Raw genomic sequence first — 18,874 nt, 5'->3', positions numbered from 1 at the left:
TTCTAATCTCACAAATGATACATGACATTTCAGATGGCAGCTCAGGGAATGTACACTTTCAGAAATGTCCAAACGTGAAAGACTGGAAGAAGCAGCCAATTTCTTTAAAGGAAGACGACAGAGCAAAGGCGAAAGCTGGAAAGTAGTGAGAGAAGGCTGATTCTAGAAAGGATTTTGCTCCTAGACAAGTGTATTCACTAGACAAAGCCATTTAAAGAACACGAGGGACCATGTCCTAGTTTCGTTAACATTGTCAAAACTCTGGTCAGAGAAAGATGGACCTGGCTCTGCCAAGAGCTTTAAATCTACATTTAAGCCTTATCACATTATATTCGAAAATATATTAGAAAAAAAATTGTTTTTAAGATTTCACACTGACTATTCGTAACACCAAAAAGTGAGTTTCTCAAAGAACAGCTGCCTTTCTGTGACCAATACCTGGATCCAATGCAAATATGTTTTTGAGCATCTTTCATTGCAAACGCCCTGTGCTTAAGGAAGTCAGCCATCTATACAACTGCTTAGCAAACAACCCTAGAAATTGCATGCAATTGCATTAATCAGTTTCAGACATAACTCCTAGGCACTCACTTAACTAAACCCCTACCTCAATCTTTGTCCTTCATGAACTTGACATTTTTGAAGAGCTCAGGAAAATAACACTGGGGAAAAGGCGTATATCTGAACTGTGGTGAAATAAGACCGTGTCCTTATGATATAAGGGCACCATCTCTGCTAACATTTGGGGGCTCCAGGTAAAGAATTTTTGTACTGTTTTTGCAACTCATTTTAGAGTCTATAATTATTTCAAAAGCGAGTTTTAAAAAACGTGTCCGGTTTAGGCCCCCAAATACAATAATAAAGTATTAAGGAGATATTTAGGTAGTAAGAGGAGGAAGATCACCAAACTGAAACCTCTTTACCCTTTTCTGTTTAAATAATGAGCCATTCATGCAGAGGAAGAGGCAAGCAAATTTTGGAAGGTAATGTTATAGGGAGTAAAAGTGAAAAGAAAAAAAAAAGAATAAGTGTTAAAATAGCTAATTTTTTTTAAAAAGAGCATACTCACTGTCGAACCCTGGATGGCTGATTGTCATTAACGAGACGGATTTTGTCAAAGTGGAAGAAACGGCTGACGTGCAGTAATTGAATCCCTGTTGTTTAGATCTGTGACAGGTCTGTAAACAGAAAGTGGAGAGCAGGTTCTAAGTACGTGCCCTCATATTCCAGATGAGCCCAAGACTTCACCTTCCAGCCCACGCTAGGGAGGGAAGGCAGCACACAGTCAGACCCCACTCCACAGCTGCTCAACTGCCAGAAGTGACTCATCCTTTCTGAGCCTTAGTTTCTTATCTGTATCCTGGGGGTAATCAGCGTATCCATCCTTTATGGTGGTAGTAATACCTAACAACGTTTCAAACTTACTGAGGGTTTGTTTAACACCTGCTGAATGCATCATCAGGTAAAAGATTTCACTGGAAATATCAAACAAGCTGCAGTTCTTATTCTTTGAAAACCTAAATATCTCTTACAGAAGTATAGTACCGTATTTTCCGGCGTATAAGACGACTGGGCGTATAGAAGATTTTCCTGGGTTAAAAAGTCGTCTTATACACCGGAAAATACGGTAATAATATTCTGATCTTAAAGCGTTGGAAACAGCTGGACAGTGTGGCTTAGTGGATGAGCGTTGACCTATGAACCAGGAGGTTACGATCCGATTCCTTGTCAGGGCACATGCCCACCCAGGTTGCAGGCTCGATCCTCAAGAGGGTATGGGGGAAGCAGCGGTCAATGATTCTCTCTCATCACTGATATTTCTCTCTCCCCCTCTCCCTTGCTCTCTGAAATCAATAAAAATGTTTTTTAAAGTATATGTATTTTTTTTTTTTTTTTTTTTTATTTTATTGATTTTCACAGGAAGGAAGGGAGAGGGATAGAGAGCTAGAAACGTCGATGAGAGAGAAACATCGACCAGCTGCCTCCTGCACATCCCCTACTGGGGATGTGCCCGCAACCAAGGTACATGCCCTTAACCGGAATCGAACCTGGGACCCTTCAGTCCGCAAGCCGACGCTCTATCCACTGAGCCAAACCGGTCTCGGCAAAGTATATGTATTTTTAAAAGAGTTGGAAACCGAGATGCAAGAAAAAGAGTTTTAAGATGGCAAGCAAAGCAGCCCTGTATCTGGAAAGAAGCCTAAATCTCCTCACTTCCTCTTCTCAGATCAGATTGCTTCTCTACATGAGGGAGACCGACATGGGATCCTTTAACTCCCTCAGTAAACTCACTGCAGCTTTAAGAGGTTCCTGCAGTAGCAGCTCTGACATAGCATCAGTCAGTGGTTCCCAGCCCACTTCGGTGGTTTGGAGAGCCTGTTCTAATGGTTAATAACGTGATGATAAATCCCTTCCCTTCATGGCAGGCTGAAATCCGCCCCCTTCTGACTTGCATTGGAGGGAAGCAATGAAACCCCGTTAGTAGCATTGACTGGACTGGACTGCACTGAGGACTTCTGATTATTTAGAGCTGTTTCCTGTGTAACCATGGAGTCAGAGGCCCCGTTGCTATGTTTCCAATACAACTGTGAGGTCTGAAACATGACCTCAGGCAAAGGCGGAGACTTCTAACAGGAAGGAGGCTGCAGACAACTTGTCCACATCAGAGATACAAGAGCTTGAGTGCCAGCTCCGAGGTTGCACACAGGATACAAACTGTAAGTGAGCAGAGCTGCAGGAAGGCGAGGCACAGTAACAGCCCTCGAGGCCTTCAATTTGCTTTTCATTAGGCCTCAATGCCCTCGGGGACATTGGCTAGTACGGCCACCCCCCTGGTGCCAAATTTATTCGGCCACATCATTGCTGTGTAGTAGGAAGCAATAAAAATTAAATTTCTATACAAACCTGTCACCTATTCACGGCACAGGCTGTTGAACGTTTTTGTTTGCTTGTTTCATTAGAAATGTTTCGGGGCGGGGGAGGGAGAAGAGGGTATTGGGAGGACACACAGTGAAGGAAGGAGGCTTGACGTGGGGTGGTGCACACACACATACAGATGATGTATTGTAGAATTATATACCTGAAACCTATATAATTTTATTAATTAACGTCACCCCAATAAATACAAGGAAAAAAAGAAAAAAGAAATGTTTCACTGTTTCTACCTAAAACTCCACTCACCTATCCAGGTGTCGAGCTTTTTGTTTGCTCGTTAGAAATGGTTCCCTTGGGGGTGTGTCCTGGAAGCCGCTCAGAAATGAAATCAATAAAAGTCTCCTCTGCCCAGAGGCTGGGAGAGCGCTGGGAGCAGCACAGGTGCGAGCCAGGCACATAATTCACATTCTCAGCTCAACCCCCCGGGGGCTGTCAGAAGAGAGGACAATAAAGGTCACTCGGTTTGGCAGACAAGGAAACCATGACCTTCAAGACAGGACGCTCGAGAGGGTCACCGTGGGGGGCAGTAAGAGGTGATCGGGGCTGAGACTAAGCAGGCAGCGACAGGAAGGAGAGAGAACAGTCCTCTCCTAGACACGTGAGGAGATAAAGGCATTTCTTCCAGGAAGGAGACGCCTGTGACACGTTTCTGAGAACTGGGAAATTCGATAATGCTATGTAACACCTTTCGAGACTCACTTCACTATTGGCGTGGTGAAAGGAGTTCTCGGAAAAGAAGGAAAATCTCGGCTTCATATCCTGGGTACGTTCCTAATTTTTTAAAAAGTTGCTTTGCCCTAGAGGTTTGGCTCAGTGGATAGAGCGTCAGCCCTGGGACTGAAGGGGCCTGAGTTCGATTCTGATCAAGGGCATGTGCCTTGGTTGAGGGCTAGATCCCTGGCCCTGGTGCCCTGGTCCGGGCACGTACAAAAGGCAGCCAACTGATGTGTCTGTCTCTCTCACACAGATGTTTCTCTCTGTCTCTCACCCTCCCTTCCACTCTAAAAAAATCAATGGAAAAATATCTTCGAGTGAGGATTCACGAAAAAAAAAAATAATTTGCTTTGATGGTGTATTTAAATCTATGCAGATTAATGATATTCTTTAATTGGTGTTACGAGCTAAAATCTGGCTTTGAATTAGATTCGGGGTAAGTCTTCATAGCTGCTAGCCTCATATTAACATGCCCATTGCCTTCTTTGTTTCTAATATGAGGATATATTTAGGGAAATAAAATGAAGGTTTTCCAAATCAGCAACATGTCCGCATTTCAGCCTTACCTGATGACCAAACATCCTGTGTTCTCTCTGGCCCGATTCCAGATCCTCTTCTGAAAGGGACACCAGGGAGTCACCCCGCTCCTCACCCCCGAAAGGGTGCCTGAGCTCTTGGGCGTGTGCAGAGCTTCCTTCCAGAGACGAGGATGGCGTGTTTCCGACACCTGCTCCCCCTGCCAAGCCTTCCAGGCTGAAACTGAACACAGAGGGGAGTCTCACCCACTGCCGAGTCTCAGGAGGAGAGGGGGCCCAAGCCCCTTTAGCGGTATCTCTCTCGTATGCTATTTCCATGCCACACATCAAGGCTGTGTACCAGGGCCCAGCACAGATGCGCACCGCCTCCCTGTCCTGCACAGGCGTGGCATGCCGAGAAAGAATACTGCATGTAGACTTGCTTACCTCATTCAACTGTTCAAATACTGGACCATCTAAGGTCATTTTCTCAGATTCTCTTTCAATAGATCATATTGACAGACTATACTGAATCTTTTATTTACGTGTTTTCCCATGACCTTTGCCGGAATCTAACTCTGCTAATGCCAAATAACCAAATGGCACCCAGCGAGAAGGAGCGTCAGTAACCCCAGAGGGCACAGGAGACTCAGATGTGCCGCCGAGGGCATCAGGTAGACCTTCGTAACCACACATTCAACCCCAGTCTGGCTGAGCTCTACAGCTTCACAGGTAGGCATCTACCCCCGGAAACCCAGGGCCACTCCGGAGCGTTCTCATCGGGGAGCGCCTGGCCGCACAACTGCTCCCCAGTCCCTGCGATTGTTAGCTGCAGACAGGCACACAGGGCACCCTAAAAACAGAAGCTGAAAGCCACTGAGTCTAAGAGCCCTAATTTTTTGTCCTGATAGTGACTGGGAGTTGGGGGGGTGGGGAGGAGGCAAAGTCAAGGTTTGGTATCCAAAATGGGATCCCGGGAGTAAAGAATTTTGCGGTTTGCAGAGTAAAAAGCATTTTCTAGAAGCAGGTGGCTGCAGGGAAAGGTCAGCCTCTCTCCTACTTGGGTTTCTAGTCAGAGTGGCTCAATCTGTTACAACTACAGAGGAAACTGCTTCAAATAAGCAGCTGAACTGTATCTGAAGGGAGACTGGAGCTATTTAGTTCTTTCTGCTCAAACTGTACAGTTAATTGTTACAAATAATTCACAAATGCCAGTCCAGAAAGGCTTATATTTGCTTTTTTGTTTCACAAATTACTTACTACGAATTGAAACCATATGTTTTCTCTAGTGGGTAAATTAAACAATGAGTTTTGTTTTCCTTATTTCAATCTGACAATAGAAATCATGACTAACTCCGAGTACGAGTAATGTCTCTTGGAAAAGCCATTTTTTAATACCAGGAATAAGAAGACGGGCTAATGAAGAAGAAATTTAGTTTTCTATTGTGAGTGATTTGGAAAGCCTGAGAAAACCAGATCTATGCTTCCCACAAAACTTAACCCTGGAAATGTTTTAGAAATAAAATGTGGCTACTCAGTAAAGAGAAGAACATGAACCTCGGAGTCTGCATTTGGGATCTAAAGCGATTGGTGGGAGTTGGTGTCAGGCAGTGGGAATTCCCAGGGTCTGGGAATGAGGGAAGACCAAAACAGAGACGTGGGCGAGCGCACCATGGACACAAGTCTGCAGAAAACACCAAGTCACAGCCTCTGGAGACAAACGGGATGCGCAGGGCACACCATCCGACTTCTGGCTGTGCCCCTCAACCGGATTAGCGGTGCCGAGAGCAAGGCCACGGGACAGTGCGCGCACAGACAAAGCAGGCCGCAGACGCGATCCAGCCAGGAAGCCAGTCCAAGCCAAAGCCCGCGCCACACTCTGGTCCCCCGTGACGCTGGACACGGAATGATACCATACCTTCGGTAATTAAAGTCGGCACTCAGGGCAGCAGAGCACTGCACGCCAGAGGGACACCAGCTCATACTGGGGATGACATCAGAGACAGAAATAGAAACGGAGGGAGGAAAGAGGAAGCAGGGACGGGGTGATGGGTTTAAAAAGAAAGGGCATAGTTAGAGACAGGTGGATTTATCTGAACATCCAAAAATTAGAAACGCAACATTTTTTCTTTTAGAAAGAGGCCAGAACAAAAACCACGGAATCTACAAACTGTTCTATTGATGTCCATCGACAGGATGTCTTGGGAGTGATCACGTGAGCTCTTTACAGGGTGACCAATCCAATCTGAAACCCGACTACTTCTAGGGAAGCCTGAACCAACAGCCCACCCTGCTGGCCTCCTGCCATGGGGGTGTTCAGCCTCCGTTACTGGGGACGGTCTCTTGGATCCCCCGCACTCCCTCACCCCCGCATCTCCAGGCCTTAACTAAGAGGAACAGTGACAGACTACACTGCGGTGGCAGCTCACTGAGTCATCCGTGTGTTTTTTTCAAGTGTTTCCAGTAAGGATCCATTTAAACCAGACAATTCATAAATCTTGCCGAATAAGGATACTCAGTCAAGACTCACATCCATCTTCAAACCCTACTCTAGGGGGCTCTTAGGCTAAAGATGAAGCATATAACAATGGTCACATTTCCTCGCATTTTAATAATAAAGGAATTCTTTTTTTAAAATATATTCTTATTGATTTCAGAGAGGAAGGGAGTAGGAGAGAGAGAAACATCAATGATGAGAGAGTCATTGATCGGCTGCCTACTGCACACCCCACACTAGGGACCAAGCCTGCAACCTGGGCATGTGCCTTGATTGGGAATCAAACTGGTGACCTCTTGGTTCCTGGGTTGATGCTCAACTGCTGAGCCATACCCAGCTGGGCACGAAGGTATTCTTTTAAAGGGGTTATATCATATTCAGGAATTTGTCTTTTTAATTTTCATACAAAAATTTAAAAATCCATTTGGTTCATCTACTTCCTTGATTATCTAAGCACTGATGTTTATTGTCAAGCAGCAGGGACAGGCAATATTCCAGGTTGAAAAGGCTAAATATAATCAGCTAGAAAATAATCAATTCAAAATATCAGTTACTCTGTAAAGGGAACTGCACCAACAGGTCAGGATCTTTTATTAACAAAAGCTATCATTTAAAAATAAACTGCAATCGCCCTGCCGGACTGGCTCAGTGGCTGAGCGTGGACCCATGAACCAGGAGGTCACGGTTCGATTCCTGATCAGGGCACATGCCTGGGTTGCGGGCTCCATCCCCAGTAGGGGGCGTGCAGGAGGCACTGCTGATCAGTGACTCTCATCACTGAGGTTTCTAGCTCCCCCTCCTCTCTGAAATCAATAAAAAATAAATAAATGAATAAAAATAAACTGCTATAATTTGGGCTTCAAGTTCTCTGTGACATGCCTTTGTTTTCGGAAGAGGGACAGCAGTGAAACTACTCAGCTCCCTCCTGAATCTTGGAAATGGGAAGCCCAGCAGACACCCAAAGGCCCTCACATCTTGAACTCAGTAGCCCCTTAGCAGTGGTTTTGTTTTCTAAGGTTTCAGTTACCAGCGCCTAAAAATATTCAACAGGAAACCCCAGAAATAAACAAATAATGAGTTGTAAAGCACGTGTCTGTCTGAGCAGTGTGACAGAATGTCTCACCACCCCATCTCCCACCCGCAGCTGCATCATCCCTGTGCAGCTTCCCGCGCTGTCCTCGCTCCCCGCCGCTTAGTCAGCTCCTCAGCAGCCACCTCGGTCACCAGCCTGCCTGCCCAGGTATCACAGGACTCGTGTCCAAGTTACCCCGTTTACTTAATGATGGCCTCAAGCCAGTCCCATCACTTCTATGACAAAACATGGCTGTAACTGTTCCGTTTTAGTATTAGTTGTTGTTAATCTCTTACTGTGCTTAAGTTATAAATTAAACTTTATCATAGGTACATATGGAAAAAACAGTATATGTAGGGTTTGGTACTATCCACTGGGGGTCTTGGTACATATCCCCCGTGGATAAGGGAGAATCTACTATCCACCTAATAACTTTCTTTGGTTGACGAATGGGGGTTTTTGAGAGAGGAGAGGAGAGGAGAGGAGGGGAGGAAAATATAAGAGCTACCCCTATGGCCCTTCTAAAAGTAAAAATCTTTAATATTAATATAATTTTTAAATACTTTCCATTGTAAAACACTCTAAATCAGATTAAAGTGATTGTACGAAGGTCCCAGGTGGGAAGCAGAAAGCAGACATACGCAGCTGGGCACACCGCTAGCCTGGAGAGCGAGGTCAGACTGACTGTAACGCACTGGCGTGAGGAGAAGGGAGCCTCCATGTAGTTTTCAAGCAAACACGAGACTCAGATTCTTAAAAATTGTTAACTTAATTGCAAATCTCCAAACTGTTAATAAAGAGGCATATTACATCTAAATATCCAACTTATTAATAACACGATGTGGTTAGTCAGTAACTGAGCATACATTACCAACTTACAAATTACATATATAACTTTATTGTATAGAAATCATCTCCTTCTGCAGATTTAAACATCCCTTTCCTCTCGGAAATGGTACGTGAGAGACTGGGATGAAATGGAAGGTGAAGAGGACGGATGGCCACAGGCAGACAGACAGAGGGACATGGCCTTCCCGCAGCAGCAAACACCTCCACAAAGAAGGGCATTTCTGAGAGCACCTAACATTCCCGATTCCTCAGGTGGTGGGGGGTACATTTACTGGTTCTTGGGCTTTGTTTCCAAATTAGAAAGTCCTAGATTTTAAAAAATCCCTATTCTTCTCCCCCATCTTTTTAAAAAATATATTGTTCATTGTTGACATTACAGATATCTCTCGGAATACTTGTTGGAATGTTTCAATTTTACTAGTTAAGGCTTAATACAAAACTTAAAAGTATGCCTCGGCTTCTTCCCACAGAATATGACTCAGGGCGAGGCTGTCACTGAATGCCGGGACGGCTGGAACTATTTGCCAACTTGGACGGCACCCAGCAACCTGCCATCCTCCAGGGTCTTCAAGTGCGTGGTTTCAGTAAGTTCCGATTACAGAGCTTCCATAGGGAGCCCGACATGACCTATGACCCGTTCCGCTGAAGAAAACCTTCACCGGAGTCATGGTTATCTGAGATTCATGAGAATATTTGTATTTGAGCTCAATTTTGCACTTAACTCTGGAGTGCAAGGGAGCAGCCACTTGAAAGACACAGTGGGCAAGATCACCATTTGCCTGCTTCCCACAAACACCTTCAGCTAATGCTAACAACACCTCTTTATGCCCGGCTGGCCTGGCTCAGTGGTTGAGTGTTGGCCCATGACCCAGGAAAAGTCACGGTGCGATTCCCAGTCAGGGCATATGCCTGGGTTTCGGGCTCGATCCCCAAAAAGGGGCATGCAGGAAGCAGCCAATCAATGGTTCTCTCTCATCATTGATGTTTCTCTCTCTCTTTCCCTCTCCCTTCCTCTCTGAAATCAATCAATAAATGAAAAAAAATTTTAAAAATGTGTTGAAACTATTTTAAGGCCTTAATTTAATACTTTTAAACTTTGTATTAAGCAGGTATTTCTGGTTCTTCTCCATCCCGCCCCTTCCCCCCCGCCCCCTCTTTTTTGAAAAGAAAAAAAACCCTCCTCCCTCAGATTCATTAGAGGCACAACGTCAACAAGTCTTCAAACTGTTCTGTTTGAGAAAGTTGGGGAGACCCTATTATCAAAATCTCAGATTCAAGAAACCATTTCATATGGAATGGGCATCAGCAATTAAGTTCCTGTATTTTATTTGCCTGAAGCAGATGTGACATTATTTGAAAACAGCGGTTTAACCTTGGAGTAAGCAGAGTAACGAGATGCTGGTTAGTATACGCTCAGAGGCAACATGGTTAGTCCAACGAGTGAGTGAACTCTGTACCTTCTCCTATGAATGGGAGGTCTCCTGACAACATCCCCAAGAACTCGCATTGAACTGAAAATGAATGGTGGGAGAGGTCAGTGATGAGGTGGAACAAAATGGACACAGACACATGAAACATACAGACATCACACCAGGAAGAGAGACAATCCCCAAGGAGAAAGAGTACCGGAAGTAAAGGATGAAGGAAAGTGGAGTGAGAAAAACATCAGACCCCAAGGGGCCTGGCCACTTCTGTGGAGGGCTAACTTTGCTCCCTCCTTGCTCCAAGGAGTTAATCAGATGATAAGGAATGAGGTTTACTAAATTAAAAAAGTAAAAGCATCAGGAGACACAAAGGCCATTCAAAACTTACAAAGGGTTTTCTTCACACTTAAAATTCCAGGCTCCACTGTATGCAGGCAGTACCAGGAGCATTTGTCAAGCGAATTAAAAGTGATACCCCATCCCATTATCTCCAGAGACAGTGGGGCAGTGATGCTGGGTAATCCTTAATGCTCAGCTCAAATAGGAGGTTCTCATTAACAGGCTGAAAATATGAATAATTTAGGTGATAGGGTTCTTCTCTTAGCTCAATCAAAGGATCACTATGTAATCCTGGGCAAATCATTTAATCTGAGCTTCAATTTCCTCATCTGAGCTCAATGATCCATAAAGTCCCATCCAGCTCTGAAATCAAGGTCATGGCAAAGGGATGCACAGTGGGCTATAAAGAAAAATGATTTATGTATAAAGCAAACACGCATTTCTTGACACTGTTGCCATCTAAGACAAGAATGTCTGGCTGTAAGAATCTTTTCCTACACCCTTATGTTTTCTATTGGTGTGAATGCTTTAAAGAAGAAAAAAAAAAAGGTACAGCATGAATACAGCTAAAAAGAAAAGCTTTCAGAAATTGCTTTTTATGTAATTTAGGTATTCAATCTTTCACCACCGATAGCACCGAAGCAGAAATTCTCAAAACAAGCAGACAGAGAGACTAAGCCAGCAGCCCGGGCCCTCACCTCCGGTGGTTCATTTCTCCGTCGCTGGCTGCATTCTTGCCGGGACCCCAGCTGTGCCTCCGGAAAGGGGACAGAGAGCGCATGGAGCTCCTCAGCACGGAGCAGCTGGCGGGCACTTCGGTGATGCTGTCCATCTCCTCCTCCTCCATCTCACCGGAGCCGGCAGGGTCGCTCTCACTCTCGCGCCCCTCGGCTCCCGCCCCGTGGCTGTAGAGGCCGTCGAGGGACCGCTGGTCTCGGGACCTGTGCAAAGCTGGTATCTGGGGGAGGGACACATCGCTGCCATGCGAAGAGTGTCGGTCCAGGGAAGCGGTGTCGTCGGTGGAAGAACTGGATCCGGTGATGTCACAGACCGACTGCTCTTCCTCGGGCTGCAATGGGGAGGAAGCATATGTGGTTGAAGAGCAGAACCAAGAAGACAGCCTGCTATTCCTGATCGAGCCGGTGGCTTCATGGTGGGAGGATGGGCAGATTGCAATTGGCTTCAACAGCGATTTCTCACACACACACACACACACACACACACACATATATTTTTAATTTTATTTATTTTTACAGAGAGGAAGGGAGAGGGATAGAGAGTTAGATACATCGATGAGCTGCCTCTTGCATACCCACTACTGGGGATGTGCCCGCAACCAAGGTACATGCCCTTGACCGGAATTGAACCTGGGACCCTTCAATCCGCAGGCCGACGCACTATCCACTGAGCCACACCGGTCAGGGCCGAGATTTCTTTTTTAAAGCGTGATCACAGCTGATTAAATGGCCTCCAGTAAAGGGATGGTCTAGGGTCTATGCTCTTTCCGCCCTCTTACTGGGATACTAGACTAGAAGCCCATGAACTGTCCCTTTCTAACTCAGGTCAGTTCCTTCCGTCAACACCCCAACTGAAACGAAGGGAACCCTGTCTCTGGGTTTCTGCTGTATGAAATGCTAAACTGAGATCCTATTAGGTTCAATTCTCAGAAGCCTTACCTAACAACAAGGTTGTCTGCTTGACTACAGGGATGATGTGATGAGGCTAACATTCCAAAAGCAATTCTGTGATTGCTTTTAGTGGTCTTTTGGAAAAGTGTGAGGTAATGAGCCCACCTAGAATCTTCCATAAATGCCCAAATTCTGGCCACCAATTCTTAAATATAAGAACTCTATGCCTGGTCAGTGTGGCTCAACGGTTAAGCATTGATCTAGGAACCAAGAGGTCACTGGGTTCGATTGCCAGTCAGGGCACATGCCTGGGTTGCAGACTCAATCCCCAATAGAGGCTGTGCAGGAGGCAGCCAACTGATGATGTTTCTCTTTCACTGATGTTTCTATCTCTCTATCCCTGTCCCTTCCTCTCTCTAAAATCAATAAAAATATATACTTAAAAAAAAAAGAAAGAAATCTATTCTTTTTTCTCACTTCACTGAGAATTGGCTAAGTATTATCAGGCCAAACTGTACATAAAATAATCCATCTGGGCAATAGAGTCTTTTATAAAATGATGGGGGGTGGGGTGGGGGGGGGGAGAATACACATGAAGCTCATAACAATCACCCAAAAGTCACACTATTTCGCAGGCGGCAGACTGAATGGGATATAAAGTCTGTGACAAACACGGCAGGCTGTTAGAGGGGCCTCTGTGAGGCCAGTCACACTGAGGCTGCAGGAAGTGACCTAACGCACACGCATGGTTCGCATTAAAGATGTCGCAATGGCTCTCCCACAGATTGTATTTCAGAGGAGGGAGGCGAAGGGGCCTGGAGCCTGGGAAGGAACTCGGGGACAGCCTGCTGTGGCAGCACACAAGGGGATGACCACCGAGGACTTTTAAGTAGCGGATGGGCTGTCTGCCATGGCTGTGCTTCTATGTAAATCAGTGGCTATTAAAGCCGGTGTTGGGAGATAAAAATAAACAAATTTTAGAGTCAGGTCTAGGAACAAATCTCAATTCTGTTGCCAGCGGAGTAATTCTGAGTAAACTTTACCCATCAGAGCCTCTATTTCCTCAGGACTCAGAGGATAAAACCACCCACCACATAACGCTGCTGGGATCGTGAAATGAGATCACACATTTAAAAAAATTCAGTGCCCAGTGAATAGTAAGTACTCTGTAAGTATCAGTCTGCCTCTCTCCTTTCTGTCCACACGCAAAGCCTTGGTCTTAATAATGCCAGAGAAAACATTTGTCACAAAACCTCTCCTGGGCACACCCTGGGAGTGGGTCCATGAAGAGGAAGAACCCACAGGTCTCCGAGGCCACTGGACATTCCAGTGCGAGCAGGGCCAGCTGAGAAGCGCACCGCCCTCCTGCTTTCCTGAGGGCTCGGCTGTGAAACCAGGGAAGACAATTTGGGGAGTAAAAATTGTATCGCAGGGCCGGCGTGGCTCAGCGGTTGAGCGTCAGCCTAGGAACCAGGAGGGCACGGATGAATTCCTGCTCGGGGCGCATGCCTGGGTTGTGGGCTCGATCCCCAGTGTGGAGCCTGTAGGAGGCAGCTGATCAATGACTCTCTCATCATTGTTATTTCTAGCTCTCCCTCTCCCTTCCACTCTGAAATCAATAAAAAAAAAAATTTTTTTTTTAAATTGTACCTATCTGGTCATCCTGAAAAAAACTAAATCTAGCACTGGCCATTGGTGTGAACAATCTTATAAATGCTTTTGGCAGTTTGAAAAGCAGGTAAAACATATCAGATGCTAATTCTGCGTAGCTAGGAAAATCCTTCAATTTAGGGAGCAGAAATAACTACCCTTCTGTAGAGACGGTGACATCCAGGGAAGTGCCATGCACTAGGAGCGAAGACTTTTCCATTGTTATCAGGGTTTTACTGCACACAGAAACGTTTAACAGAACACGTGCGTATCCATGACACCAATCAGGGACTAGCGATGATTCAAACTTAAAACTGGAACGTAGAGATATTATCTAATATATTTATCTCAGACAAAAGCAATTTATTTTCAAAGATCAGCATCTCCAGAATGGCATTCCGGAGAGATTGTGTGTGTGTGTGTGTGTGTGTGGGGGGGGGGGGGGGGGGGGGGGAGGAGACTGGTTATACAGGTGGAGGAGACTTTAGAAGTCCTTATAATTAAAACCTCAAGATTATAGTGAACATTATCCAAATTCTGTTGTGTGTTTTTGTGTGTTTTTTTGGTGTGTGTGTGTGTGTGTGTGTTAATGCTACTGGTTTCCCTCTTCCTAAATAACTTCAGAAAACTACAGACCTTCCCAAGTATGTGGAATTTTTACTTGACACACTCTCGAGTCAACCATCCACTCTGAGCAACGACAGGAACCCTGGAGCTCCATAAATCTTTGCAAGCCCCTGGAGAAGATGCGGGGCAACGGGAAAGGAGCCAGGAGGAAAGTCAGGGAAGGCCAAATGGACGCAGGGCCGCTCGGGCAGCAGTGAGAGTGTCTGAAGGTCACTCACAGAGGCTGGAATACGTTGTGGACCAGAACCCCAGAACCTTAAAGCCTCCATTCTTTTTCTTTTTTTCATTTCAGAGAGGAAGGGAGAGGGAGAGAGTGAGAGAAACATCAATGATGAGAGAGATCGTGGATGGCCGCCCCCTGCACGCCCCCTACTGGGGATCGAGCCCACAACCCAGGCATTTTCCCAGACCAGGAATAGAACCGTGACCTCCTGGTTCATAGGTTGACGCTCCATCACTGAGCCATGCCAGCCGGGCAAGTCTCCATGCTTCTATCATAACTCTGCAACGGCACCACCACGCGGGCCTGGAGAATGTATCTACCCACTGCACAACGGCTCCCGTCACTGCCCCGAAGTCACCAGGAACCGTCACACAGGCGCCTTCACAGCGGCCTCGCCTGCCCCCCCCCCCCCCGCTGCTAAGACAGCCTCCTGCGGGGCACAGAGTTGGCGGCCGGTGCCGACCCTGCCGCGGGAAAGGCCTCTGGTTTTCTTAGGAAGCAAAGCAGAACTCGATGCAACTAGGTGCAAAAAAAAAAAAAAGGAAGCCACCTCCACCCTTAAAGGGCCTCAAATTATAAGAAAAACACGAGGTGATTCATGTGGCTGGGCTAGGCTTTTCACAGAGAAAGCCTGGACTCCCTAGCAGAGATCTAGAAAGTTCCAATTAAGCCGCTTGACATCACCCAGCTCCGCAGTGAGCTCCAGGCCTAAGCACATTAATCAGAATGACTCTGTGGTTAGTTTATACACATGACATCATGCAGCCGGGGCCGCGGTCCTTCCTGCCCACTGACAAGGACTCATTGTCATCTGATTCCATTCACTTCCAGTTCTTGCCATGATGCTGCAGAAAATAAAGGGGCCGATGCCTTGTCCGAAGCCCCTGGGGTCCTGGCGCCCCCTTCTCTGAGGGACCCCGACACTGCTCCGGCAGGGACCGCAGCAGAGCCAGAGAGAGGCCCGCCAGGCGCCACTCGGCGAAGCCACAGGCGTACCTTGGAGAAGACGATGCTGTCCACGTCCTCACTGGGCGAGTGGAAGAGGTCGGAGTCACTCCCGGATTCTCTTTTAAGGTCGCCTTGTGTGGGGGCACACTCCCGGCCCAGCCCGACGTCCAGGAAGTTCTCACATTCTGAAAAAGGCGGATTCAATCAATACGTTAAAAAGTCCGTTTCTTTTCCTCCCAGCAGTCAGACCAGGGGGCGCGGGGCTTCACTAAACGGGGCGGCCAAGCAATGGGCTGAGCCTCCTAAAGTAACAAGATGTTGTGTCGCCCGGCCAGTGGGGCCCAGGGGTTCAGCATCGACTATGAACCAGGAGGTCACAGTTCCATTCCTGGTCAGGGCACGTGCTTGGGTCGCGGGCTCCATCCCCAGTAGGGGGTGTGCAAGAGGTAGCTGATCCATGATTCTCTCTCATCACTGATGTTTCTCTCTCGCCCTCTCCCATTGTCTCTGAAATCAATAAGAAAAAACAAAAATCACGGGTCTTCTGGAGTGCCCCGCCACACACACACACACACACACACACACACACACACACACACTTCAGAGAGTATGGTACCTTGGGTGGAGCGGGTGGGTGTGAGCTTTCCACTCCTTTCCCTTTCCACCCGTGGAAAAATCAAAAACCCCGTCCCGTGGCCGAGGGAAAATGGGGGGCTGGCCAGGAAGAGAAGGGCTGTCCCAGCCCCTGTGCTGAGCCCCGGCAGGCCAGCTGGCAGCCTAACAGAGCACGTCCCAGCTCCGGCCTGGAAAGCACCAGCCCTGGCCATTCTAATGGAAAAGCCACGGGAGGACCCAGGGCAGCCCCCGCAGCAACTGCCCCCCAGAACAGAGCTCCGCACCGCAGGGACGCTGGCCCAGGCGGCCACGGCGAGGGCTTCGCTGTGGGAGGTGCTGGTGCCGGCTGAGCCGGGGAGGGGGCAGAGCAGGGGAACAGGGAGGAAGGATAGGAAAGGACTTTAAGCCGTTATGAAACCCCACAAATGGGGGGAGGGAGGGTTAAAGGCAAGCTAACCCACACCCCATCTCACATGTGTGGTAAATTGTCAAATTGAATAAAATCTTTCCTTTCTTCCTGCGTGTCCCCTTCCTAATGAAGCCACTTAACCCCTCAAGTCCCCAATTCCACGCCCGTGACATGGGGTGATGGGGAGCCCCCTGAAATAGCTGTAGCGACAGTTAGAAATGATTTACATATACAGCCATCGGAGCCCTGCCCCTCAGCACACATCAGGCGTGTGCTCAGCATGCCTAACCAAGTTAGGGCTTCACTGACCTGTAACGTGTGACTCGAGAAGCCTGCAGTCAGGGGGCCGGGAGGTGGGCCAGACCCGTTTTATGACCCTTCCACAAATGTCACCGACTTCTGTGTCCTGAGCCATTAGCTCTTTCACAGCTAGCCAAACGTGTGCTTTTAAAGACGCTATCTAGTCACCTGGGTATAAGATTATATGTATGCCAACAAATGATAGTTGGGGTAGGGTAGGGTCGGAACATTCCAGCAGCACTCACTGGGCTCAGCACGGTGCTTTCTTGCATTTACTTTCCCAGAATTTAAAAAATATACAGAGTGGCTTTAAAAGATATTCTCTCATTTGGTTTAACACTACTGCTGCCCTGAGCTGTGCTCATGAAGCAAAAGAAGGAAACCTGCCTAGAACTCACCAAAAAAACTATGCCTGGAAGTAAAAAACCTCACGCCTGAAGTTCAGAAGCACAAACCAGATGTTGGATTTTGTTAAACTGAAGTTTAAACACACCAAAGGGGTATGTTCGGGGTTGGAGTAGGAGGGGGGTCAACAAAATTCAAGATCGTTTCTTTAAACAAGTAATGAAACTACAGCACATGGAGAAGCCCCTGTGAATATTCAGAGTGTGAGGCCACCTCATTCCCCCTCCACAGGACAGACAGACAGTTCATCGCTTGGGTGGCTGGGAATGATTACACTTTTAGAAAAAGCCCCGGACAGCTTATGGAATAAAGTAAGGGGGAACTTTTAGATAAAAGATTCTAAGGGGCTGGACCGGGACGTTTCAGCTGCATGTGAACAGGGTCAATCTTACAACATGCGGAGGCCCTAAACCCAACTACAGCCTGTTAATACCGTTTAACCGCTTTCTCCACGTGTGACAAAAGGAGAGAAAAACATTTTGCACGTCTGTTTCCAACACTTTCTTTGGAGTGAACTCAGAGGTGAGAATCAGTAGGAAAACCCTCTGGAGAAAGAGGATTTGAAGTTCGTCTTTAAAAGTTTGTGTGGTTTTTTTAAATACATTTTTATGGACTTCAGAGAGAGGAAGAGAGGGACAGAAAAGAAACATCAATGATGAGAGAGAATCATGGACTGGCCGCCTCCTGCACTCCCCACACTGGGGATCGAGCCCACAACCCCGGCATGTGCCCGGAATCGAACCGTGACCTCCTGGTTCACAGGCTGATGCTCAACCACTGAGCCATGCAGGCCGGGCTGAAGTGCGTCTTTAAATGTAAGACTATGCAGTACAACCACAGCCAAATGGTTTCTAGAAAGGCCTGTAAATGACGCCTCTGTAGTTTTTAAAGCAGGTTATTAAAACTTGGAAAGGTAAACCGAAGTGTTGGGGGGTAATGTAGACTTAAGAGGCCAGAATGTAATCAGCCAGTGTTCGTGGCAGCTGCAGGGACAGGCAATGGGTTACAGATGACACCATGGCATTCGGATGACACCCGGTAAGAAAAGCTGGTGATGCCGAAACCGGTTTGGCTCAGTGGATAGAGCATCGGCCTGCGGACTCAAAGGTCCCGGGTTCGATTCCGGTCAAGGGCATGTACCTTGGTTGCGGGCACATACCCAGTAGGGGGTGTGCAGGAGGCAGCTGATCGATGTTTCTCTCTCATCGATGTTTCTGGCTCTCTATCCCTCTCTCTTTCTCTTTGTAAAAAAGCAATAAAAATATATTTTTAAAAAAAGAAAAGCTGGTGATGCTCGGGAGGTCAGAGACAATGGGGCACAGCGACATGAGGGAACGTGCCTTCGTCACTGTGAATTAGTGGCTACGCCTGGGTAAACAGCCCGGGACTCGTAACTAACCACAGCCACGTGCTGTGTTATTACCAAGCCAGGCCCTAAGCGCATTACACCCTCGTGTGCTGTTCCTGAGACCTTCTGAGCACTTAGGGAAAGACTCAGTTCCTGACAATACTTCCACAGTTTACGGTTCTTAATGGCTGGCTGCACGGGGGAGCGACCAAAGGAGCTTTGAAAGAGTGTGATCCCCAGGCCACACCCCCTAGAGCAAGTAAATCAGAATCTCAGGGTAGGACCCAGGCATCCGTGTACCTTAACGCTCCCAAGATACTTTTTAAAAAATTTTTCATTCTGGAATGTGAAGCTATTTTTAATTACAGTTGACATAA

At 47.1% G+C, this 18,874-nt stretch overlaps 1 protein-coding gene across 7 annotated transcripts in view; it reads right to left on the bottom strand.

The window, feature by feature from the left end:
* Positions 1-18,874, bottom strand: part of AKAP13 (A-kinase anchoring protein 13) — a 184,106-nt gene that overhangs the window by 40,783 nt on the left and 124,449 nt on the right. For 5 of the 7 annotated variants that reach the window (XM_028132592.2, XM_054713359.1, XM_054713358.1 and 2 more), the window contains 6 exons: positions 15,469-15,605; positions 11,043-11,413; positions 10,039-10,092; positions 6,082-6,147; positions 4,215-4,407; positions 1,070-1,178 (listed from right to left, as the gene is read on the bottom strand). In XM_028132592.2, coding sequence (XP_027988393.2) covers positions 1,070-1,178; positions 4,215-4,407; positions 6,082-6,147; positions 10,039-10,092; positions 11,043-11,413; positions 15,469-15,605 — 930 coding nt within the window. The remainder of the gene's footprint in view (positions 1-1,069; positions 1,179-4,214; positions 4,408-6,081; positions 6,148-10,038; positions 10,093-11,042; positions 11,414-15,468; positions 15,606-18,874) is intronic. The other 2 variants (XM_054713362.1, XM_028132597.2) reach the window with 1 other exon arrangement.

Source organism: Eptesicus fuscus, chromosome 25, assembly GCF_027574615.1.
Source record: "Eptesicus fuscus isolate TK198812 chromosome 25, DD_ASM_mEF_20220401, whole genome shotgun sequence".
Classification (NCBI taxonomy): Eukaryota; Metazoa; Chordata; class Mammalia; order Chiroptera; family Vespertilionidae; genus Eptesicus; species Eptesicus fuscus.
The sequence above is the reverse complement of the archived record's forward strand: the minus strand, read 5'-3'. Positions and strand labels throughout refer to the sequence as shown.